Here is a 10,025-nt window from a genome sequence, read left to right as displayed (position 1 = left end):
CGGACGATTAATCCAGCAAAGTAATGGTGATTAAGGGGGGAAAAATGTGTAAAATTACGGGGAACTGTTACGCGCATAAAAGGTCCCAACAGACAGAGGCGAAAGTAATTAGTGGAGGGAAGATATTGGTAAAATCGGCGTCATTAGTCGCCTGGGATGTGGGCGGCTCGTTAGATTTAGAGAGAACAAGGTGGTTGCTGAAACAGTTTTAATGGCCATTCTAATTTAGATTGCATCCATTAGTACGCTGTTCACATTTAGAGGCAATTTACAAAAACACGCCACTTAACGGCATTAGGAAGATAATTGATTTGTTACATCAATCATGAGACATATTCATGAGCATAAAGTTCTGCTCACTTGCCCAGATTGCGAATGAAATTCAGATTGCATTCAGCCTTTATGACGAGGCCGTTGATCCAGGAGATTATAGTTAATTAAATGACTAAATTAAACGTTGTGTTTAAGGTAGCATTTTTGAAATGGTACATTATACACGGGGCTAAAACATTGATATTTTTTGTTTTCTTATTCGCCTTCTTAGTCTTTTTTTGTTATTGTTATTTCTTTCTCCCTCTGCTTTTTAGATTGCAACGGCTATTTTATAATTTTTATTTCGTATTAATGTTGGTCAACGTAATTTATTTGTTTAAATTCTCCTTCCTGAAATGCATCATTTAATTTAGTATTGAAATCTGAGTGTGAGAAATTCAACCCCTGTTCTCTAATTTGAGAGAATATGGTAAAAGAGGACTTGATTCATTTAATTTTGCTCGAACGCCGATCAGCTTTGTATTAAGGTAATTCTTCAACAAACTGTCTTTGTTTTTATGTGTTTTTTTTTTTTTACCAGGTTCCTAGTTGGAAATTGAAGTCTGTGCTATTAAATCCATTTGCTAAGTTTGTTTTAATTTTTTTTTTCTCTATAACGAGTTTCACTTTTCCACAAATCTCTTGCTCCTCTCTTTCGCTTCTTAAAGTCCACTGCGACTTGGCACACGTTAATTAAAGTTCACTCACATATATAGCACGTGCGTATACCCGAGTCTTTGTATTCTTCCATTGTAATGGTAAAAATGCTTTGCGTCGTTTTAAGTTCCACAAAAAAAATGTATCCGAGTATTCTATCACGTCGTCGCTCATACACATTAATTACCCTGGATGTATGAGCTTACAAAAGACTCGATTCAATTAAGCTCCATAGAGCTGTACATTCTACTCTCTTGACAGTTTTTTTTTTTTATTCCTTTTTTTAACCCAAAGTTTATTCACGTTAGTAACGCATCCGCTGGAAAAGGAGGGAGAGAGAGAGAGAGAGAGAGAGAGAGAGAGAGAGAGAGAGAGAAAGGTTTCTGTACTTGTAATTCTACAGATGGGAAAATTATCAAGAACCCTAAACCAGAATTTGTTATATGAGATAAAATTTACAATAAAACGAACGCAAGGTCTGAATGAACAAAAGTTATTGATGGGTATATGCATTTATCTTCCAACTGCCTGCGTAAGCACGTTGCTGAAGGGCTCTTTAATATGCCAGTCACGAGAAGCTAGTTAGAACAGGAACGCCTGAACGTTGGTTGCTTGCTTCGTTTTGATGTCAAAGGACAATTCGAGGACAAACGTGTAAAAAATATTTCATTTTATTTATCTGATATATTTTCTTATTCGTATATAATGAGAGATTATAAAAAGAAATTCGTAGGAAAATCTTGACATTTTTTCTATTCGTTCTGTCGCTGTTTTTTGCTCGTTATTTTTTCAGTTATTGATAGGATCCTCAGATATTTCTGTGGATGTGTTTTTTTGTTTTGTTTGCTAATTAAATCACTAATCTTTTTTTAATTCAGTCTGTTATTTTTAAAAGCCTGACGATCCAAACGTAACCCGATGTGAAAAGTAGGTTAATTGTTCTTGACATATCATTAAAATCTGGTCAGTGGAAACGTCAGCGATTATTTTAGGTCTGACATTAAAAGTAAGAGAATTAAAGACTCAGAATTCAATTTAGTTTTCCAGAAATGTAATACCGGGAGAACTTTTACCCGTTACACCAACGATGCATCATTTTTTCACGACCCGGGCTATGTTGCCATCAAGAACATTACCGTGAACTCGCCTGGGTCGGAATTTTTCACAGTTTTGCTTAATTTGTGTGAGGGTTATAGATTAACTTCAATATATATCTATATATATATTATTATATATATATATATATATATATATATATATATATATATATATATATATATATATATATATATATATATATATATATTGGCAAATATTGGTACTAGACATCTGCTACTGTAGGAAGCATCAGTGGCTCTGGATTCTAATGCACCATATCCCAAGGTAGAGAGTAGCTTAGGTGTGATGGTTGTGAACCCACTGGGAGAGGAAAAACCCCTCAAATAACGGATGAGTCTCTTTTGAGGTCAGTGAAATCCACATGCATCAGGGCAGTTCTTTATGAAGGGGCACTGTCACAGTGCAGCAGGTATAGTTATCACTCCCTTTGCAGGAAATATGCTAGGATACAAATGTAATATGTTCAGAGCAGAAGACCTCCCAATGAAAGGTTGTGGATTTCTTGCTTGGATGAAGGCGGTACCCCAAGGAAATGTTCTGGTTTCTGTGCAACCACGCCTCCAACCTATAAGACGCTGTGATATGAAAAAGACATATGTAGTGTCTCAGAAATATAGATGTATTAGAGAGAGGAGAGAGAGCATATATATATATATATATATATATATATATATATATATATATATATACATATATAGAGAGAGAGAGAGTAGGAGAGAGAGAGAGAGAGAGAGAGAGAGAGAGAGAGAGAGAGAGAGAGAGAGGAGAGTGAAGTAGATAATTCTGTGTCTTACAGAGAAAATTATCAAAGAGTTTTTAATATCCCAGGATGACAACATTTCTGAATCCTTGTTAAACCTCTCTAATACCTCTAACCTTTTGAATGCCATTTTAACAAAAAGGCTGTTCAGGCCCGCACTACTCTAGGTCAAGTGAAAATATAGATGAATCCAGAGATTTTCGTATTCGTTTTAAAGTGGAAACTAAAATCCGAAATTTTCGTTCCAGCGCCCCTTCGCCCCAAGCCTCATCATGCCTTGAGGTTTTCATCTATTCCATTGGGCTTCATCCCATTTAGCCGTCCAACTCCTTTAACAGTACTTTTCTCCCATTTTCTACATCTAACTTGGCAAGAAATTTTAATCTTTCAGCAAATCATGTGAGGGAATAGAAATGTGGTTTTGTGGGCTCTTTGAAATATTATTCTAATTGCTCTTAGATTAGAATTGGCAGAGTGAACTATCTCTTCTACAAAAAGGAGAAAAAAAAGTGACAGAAACTTGAATGAATGAACGAGGTATTTGCTAAGCAAGGAATCAAAAGAAAGTATTGAAGCGCCAGATGTTTAATAAATTATATATATACAGTATATGTGTGTGTGTATGTATGTCGAAGGATCCATAGTGATATACTAGTGTGCGAAGTAAAAGTATATTTGTGAAGAATTACAAAAACTTTCGTCCATCCTCTTTGGACTTAGTGGACTTAGAGAACAAGTCCACAGAGGATAGATAGACGAAAGCTATAAGTTTTTGTAATTCTTCACAAATATATTTTACCTTCGTACACAAGTATATCACTGTGGATCCATCGACATGTTTGATGCATCACATCACTGTGATTGGTTTTCGTATATGTGTGTGTGTGTAATTTTATATATATATATATATATATTAACTTTATCACATACACAATTGTTCTGTGCATTAGTAGAATTACTTAGGACTATTCCAAACTGGATGGTATTTAATGGAGTTTTATTCGTGTTACAAACTTTTTCTTGACCAAACAGTCCATTATCAAAGCATCCGTACGGATACTTGATAATGTGGATTGTTTGTCCAAGAAAGCTTGTAACTTTTTGAAAAAAACTCCATTAAATACCATCCAGTTTGAATGAGGTCCTTAGTATATATATATATATATATATATATATATATATATATATATATATATATATTTAGTATATATATATATATATATATATATATATATATATATATATAAAGTAGACAATCATGCCATGATAAAGACAAATTTTTAGGTATGCTCTCCGCAAATTTTCTAACATTTTGAGAATACAGTAAAGTAAACGAATCTGATTGAGTGATAAAGGAACGGGTGCCCACGCAAGCTGGTTAAGTTATAGAGAGAAATAGTGTTTCTCTCTCTCTCTCTCTCTCTCTCTCTCTCTCTCTCTCTCATTGTTCCCGTGTGTGTAACTTTTATAAAAGGCTTAAAAGATTGTTTCGACAAGCGTGCGTATGAATTTCCTATTCATTGATTATTCACATTTGTCTTTGATCGACTAGAAGCGGCGATTGAAGGAATGTCTAAGTGAGTAGCTTGACGTTTTTAAAAAGCTACTTCTCTCTACGGTTGTTCTGTTTTGCGGGATCCAGATGAATGTGTCAAGTTGTTTTTGACGTGTATATCACGCTTTCTCCTTCTATGTTTTCTTATTTGTTTGTCTTTTTGTACTTCTGATTTTCCGCTGTCGTGAAAAATTTCTCTTTCTCCATGATTCTCCAGCAAATCTTTTCCATTACTGTATTATAATGTGCTGTGTTCTATTTTTTCAGTTAATGTTATGAGCCATACCCGTCCTTTCGATTCTCCTGCCGTTCCTTTCTCATATTTATGTTTCGTATCTAAGTCTCTGGCTCCTTAGGAACTATACTGCTCGTGCAGTTTGTACGACGCAGCTTTATCACATTAGTAAATCGGTTAGTCAGTCAGTCGTGATTGTAGGCGTTGTCGCTGACATTCAGTGCGCTCCGAACTACTTCTCCCTCAAAGGAAAGTTTAGAATAGTTCATCTACATTCTTAACAAGTTCAAGTAGATTGCGGCGTACCGGGGTAACGGAACGGTTAGTTCCCTTTCGATTATTATTCAATATTGGTACATATATTAACTGTATTCCAGGTTTTTAAACATTTATTTTATTTCGACGTCTTCCCAACGTTCTTAAAACTGTTATTATCGTTAGTCTTTTTATCATGAGTTTTGTAAGCGAAATCCTATGCTTTAAACTGTATCATGGTCTGCTGGACAGCGAAACGTCCCAAGACTCGCTAGTTTCATCTTCATCATGGCTTCCAGTGCCGTGTGCCGCAAAGGGTCTTTGCGAAGTTCCACCACTCATGCCTTTCCTGTGCTTTACATTCTACGATTTCCTGCCATTTCCAGCTTCCCTTCTCATCTCGTCGATCTCTCTTGTCAGTTTAATCATGTTGATTATTTACGTGAGAAGGGAGAAAGGAGGAGTGTAAGGGAGCGCAAGAAGCAATGTTGTTACTGATGTTTCCTGAAGCAGATTTTTTTTTTCCCCGCTGATCCTTGCTTTATCAAGTCCCGTTGCCATCTCCTCTGAATCCGTCCGCTAATTAGCCTGTTATTTTTCCACACTTGATTTTTCCGTCATTGCCAAGAGGTCTGTTTCACATTTTCCTGATTTTAAGGGGTCACGAGATGTGTTCGGATCTTAGATAATTACTTTCTCTACTTAATTTTCTCTCTCTCTCTCTCTCTCTCTCTCTCTCTCTCTCTCTCTCTCTCTCATTGTTTACTCTGAGACTTATACTCTCTAACCTTTTTGTACGGAGATTTAACTTAACTGATCAATAAAAATAAAATTATAAAATGTCAGTCCTATAATATCATCAGTTTCAACTGAATTCTTTGATGCTGTTCCAGTCTGCGTTTTCTCTTTTGTTGCTTTTATTATCTTTGGTGTCCTGGCCCGCTAATCTCTTGCCTCTGGTTCTATATCACGAAAAAGAGGAGGTTACATTAGATTTTGTTTCCATCGGTTATTTCAGGTGTTTTGGAAACTGCTAAGGGTGACGAATAAATTCTCATAATTATTAACACGAACATTATTATTGCTAAAATTAATTTGAACGCTGTTATTAATTTTCGTTCCACGTGGTGATCAGTCACAAACGATGTCATACAACATCATTCTGTTTTGACTTTATTATACTTGGTTACAAACATCTGTACAGTTGGTTTGAATTTATCGAAACATTCGCAGGTGTCGAATCTCGATTCTGACAAGAGTCAAGTTCTCATCTAAAAATGTTTTATTGTGTGCATTTTAGTTCCATTTTATTTCATGCTCTTCCCTCTTGATTCCGCCAGCGTCAGTTGCAGAATGTAGATAATTATCTACGTCAGACAAAAAATGAATAATGGAAAAGGAAAAAGAATATTCATAGCAATGAGTTCATTACCGAAATTAACTCAACGTATTGTCATTTCCTGATTGTCCAATAATGGCACTAATTTGCAGCAAAAAAAAATAATAGAGGGAGAAAAACTATTTCGGGGCAATTTGTTATTACAAATATTCAAATGATTATATTAGACGAATTATTTTCAAATATATTTGTTTTGAATTCGATTGAGCATTGATATGGATAGAAGCAAATTTAGTGGAATATTGCAATTGCAGGGGTAGCAGGAATTCATTCCTTTTGATTGCACGTCAAAGAATAATACATTTTAGGGGCCTTTTTTACGGTACGATGTGAAATACGTGATTAATAGCCGAATTCTGGTCCAGCCATAACTCATTTACAATCGCACTCGTAAATAAATGACTAAATATACAGCTTTGTCAATAAAAACGGATTTAGGCTTTTATGTTGAGTTCTGTCATTTTTGGGGAAAAAATGACGAAACATCGATACTTTATATCACATCTTCACAGATATCCGTTGAAAATGGTAAAGAAATTCAACCCGAAAATGAATTTGTTTTCTTAACCCCTGAGAGGCTTCAAGGATACGACAAAGTTGCTAGTGATAAATTTATTTCGTGGTTCATCTCTATCGTAAGGCCGTCACCTCTTTGAGTAGCTTGTGTCTTTTTGTTTAGGGTATTTTATTGATCTTTTCCATCATCCCTTATTGCAGTAAATCATAGGTACCTGATGGCGAAAGAGTCCATAATGATCTCCTGAATTTCCTGCCTGTCTTCCGTCATGTGTTGTGCATTAGTAATTTGGAAATAGGGAAGGTATTCAGCTAATCTCTCTCCTTGCAACCACAAATTTTTCGAAAAGGGATTTATATTGTTCAAGGACAAAGTAATTTGGTATTTTCTTTCGTTCGTCTGTTAAGATGAGTTATTGGGAACACCGCCGTACAACACAAGTCACGTAAAGTCGTTTAGCAAAGCAGTCAAGAATATATGTATTTATTAAAAATGACTTTTAAGATATTCAGCATTGCTTTGCATGTATATTTTTCCTACATGTAAAAATTTTGCATCCCAAATAAAATTTACTTCGTATTACCATAACAAAAATGATTGATATATCTTTATCCAGTATGGTTTCCGTTCAACTTCAATTCTGAAGTCGAATAACACAGAACTGCCGTTCGAACCGTATTTTTTTTAGCGTAGTTCTTTACTGATCTAATGATGGAGAGCCTAATGTCGTTTTCTAATTAAGGAATTTAATTAAAATCAGCCTTTAGAAATATTTCCCAAACTAAGCCCAGTCATTGTAATGTTATTAAATGATGGCAATAAGCATTTGGCAATCTGTTAGAGCTGCAGTTGCATTTCCGATAAACGCAATCCAATCATCTAGGAAGTAATTTCATCAGCCTAATTAAAATGTCGGAACACCAGAAAAATATTCTGCGCTTTTCTCTATGGGATTCTTTTGTTAAAAAGCATTGCAGAGCGAGGGAGGGGAGAGAGTGGAGAGAGCATCTTTCTATTAATAGTAATGGTAATAATAATGAAAAATGTAGGGTTATTACTCAAAATGGCGAGAGGAATGTAGTTGCAGAACATTGCTGGCAGGGGAATCATCGAATGGGTCCTCAGAAGTCCTTAATAATATACAATTATAGTACATGACAATTACTGTACAGTAGTTAGGTTGAAGTTGCCTTGTTAGGTAGCATCTTCACATTGTTTTTAAATAAATACTTCTCTAAATTAGATGTAAATAAAAAGAATGTTGCTTAAGTAGCACCTTTTAAGCAAAACCATCCCTGAGTACAAAACTAAATCTTTTAATGAGCTGAGGAGACTGTTTTTCCGTATGACCTATCCTTATTATGGTTTTCCTCTGGGGAACAGTGGAAAGGGATACTCTTGAGTATAAAAAGGCAAAAGTTTCAAAATCTCAGTTGTTCCTACGGGGATACAAACACTACGCCTACTTTCATATGGGGGTATCCTTCCTGCGCATGCGCTGGAAGGGTACTCCATATATGAAATGTACGGTTTATATTAACTAGGAAAAAATGCAATACTTTGAAAATTTGGCATTTCATCGCCAACTTTGAGAATGGGGTAAGTGTATTCCGAAAGTACGATGGCAGCAGCGAAGAGTTATCAAAGAGTTATTTTCCTTGATTATTAGAAAAAGAAACACTTTCTTTAGAGGAGGATTAATTCAGAGAGAGGCTAGACAGTGGTCTATCGCAATCTCCCCCAAAAATCTACACTGATGAAAGGTCTATTAGAAATAGTCATAACTTATAAAGAAATGACACGAAATGATAGCTTCATAGCCACTTTTTTATTGCTATTATGAAAATGGATTTCATCCCTGTAATATGTTTCATCTTGTTCTTTTCAGGTGTTTAGCGGTGAGGGCAAGAGGTACCTGAGTACGGTTGACCCACGCAGGAGTAATTGGACACGTTACCTTAGACCAGCTCCCGACCGTGATTCGGCCAACCTTGTGGTAGTGCCAAGACCGATCCTCGACCCAAGTAAGTCATCACCATAAAAGCATTCTCCTTCGCAGACTCGTTTAAATGCTTCGGCTTTTTTCTCTAATGGTTCTCTTTTCTAAGCGGTGAAAGGAAGGGGCGGTATGTAAATAAAACGTTATTGAATAAATCGTCTCGCCTTGAAAATGAATTAGGTGAATTAGAGTCAATGTGGGAATATACTGCTGCAATTGCGAAACCGTCTTTAAGCCCACAATAAAGAGTGTTTCTTGCAGGTGCCTGCAAAATCTGACATACTCAAAGAAACGTCTGAGTTGGCTGTAATGATAAGAATTTGCTTTAGTTTGTACGTTTCATTTCTTTCTTCCCTGCTGAAGTGTTGCTTAAAGGAATACCCACGTTCTTTGGGCATCAGGATGTCAACAAGTTTAATGAATATCAAGTTTACGCTCTTCAGATGTCTTAAGGCTTCTTGGGTAGTTCTTTCGAAATCATGTTATGTAGTTCTTGTAATCGTTTGTCTCTTTCAGCTAGATTGTTCTTTTTCTTCATTGTATGCCGTACGGTTTGCTGTTTCTTTGTAAGAAGTTTGAAAGAAATTTATTTCCACTTTACTTGTGGATTATTATGAAATTACTGCTGCAATGAGTTTCCTTAAGACTTTGAAGGAAGGCCGTGTTTGGCCCAGCTTCCGATAAATCGGATTTTTTTGACGATACAGATATATCTCTGGCGGGAAGGCGTGGATTAACTTGCTGGAGTAATGTTTTGTACAAATAATAATGCAATTCCGTGGATGTGTCAGAGAAGTCCAGGGATCCACAGTGCATAGTAAAACAATTTACTTATCAGAATGCAAGAAAGAATGTGATACCTGTATACATATCAGGAATTTTCCTTTTCCTTTCATATTTAGATGCGAATACATGACGTTAAGTGCCGATGAATCCTCACATTGACTCATTTTTTCCGACTTTTTTTTTTATTTCCTTTGCACTACTTGTGCCATTCAAGCAAAATAAGGCAAAGTCATTATTTATAACGGTCAGCCATAAAATCGAGTAGTGAACGTGTTTCATAAAAACGAATATTCTTCTACCAATTGTTTCTTTTTTAAATATTCATCAACATCACTTCCTACGTGCGTTGATGAAGCATTACGGAATGTATAGTAAAAAAAAAAGTTAACTGTTCCTTTGTTAAACTTTAGCCGTTGTGTTCTGCATATTTT

At 35.7% G+C, this 10,025-nt stretch overlaps 1 protein-coding gene across 4 annotated transcripts in view; it reads left to right on the top strand.

Annotated features, from left to right (window-relative positions):
• The window catches only part of LOC136844392 (uncharacterized), a 464,343-nt gene that overhangs the window by 340,787 nt on the left and 113,531 nt on the right, over window positions 1-10,025 (top strand). For all 4 annotated transcript variants that reach the window (XM_067113510.1, XM_067113509.1, XM_067113511.1 and 1 more), the window contains exon 5: window positions 8,698-8,833. In XM_067113510.1, coding sequence (XP_066969611.1) covers window positions 8,698-8,833 — 136 coding nt within the window. The remainder of the gene's footprint in view (window positions 1-8,697; window positions 8,834-10,025) is intronic.

This window comes from Macrobrachium rosenbergii, chromosome 12 (assembly GCF_040412425.1).
Source record: "Macrobrachium rosenbergii isolate ZJJX-2024 chromosome 12, ASM4041242v1, whole genome shotgun sequence".
NCBI classification, from domain to species: Eukaryota; Metazoa; Arthropoda; class Malacostraca; order Decapoda; family Palaemonidae; genus Macrobrachium; species Macrobrachium rosenbergii.
This window is presented reverse-complemented; position numbering and strand designations above follow the sequence as displayed.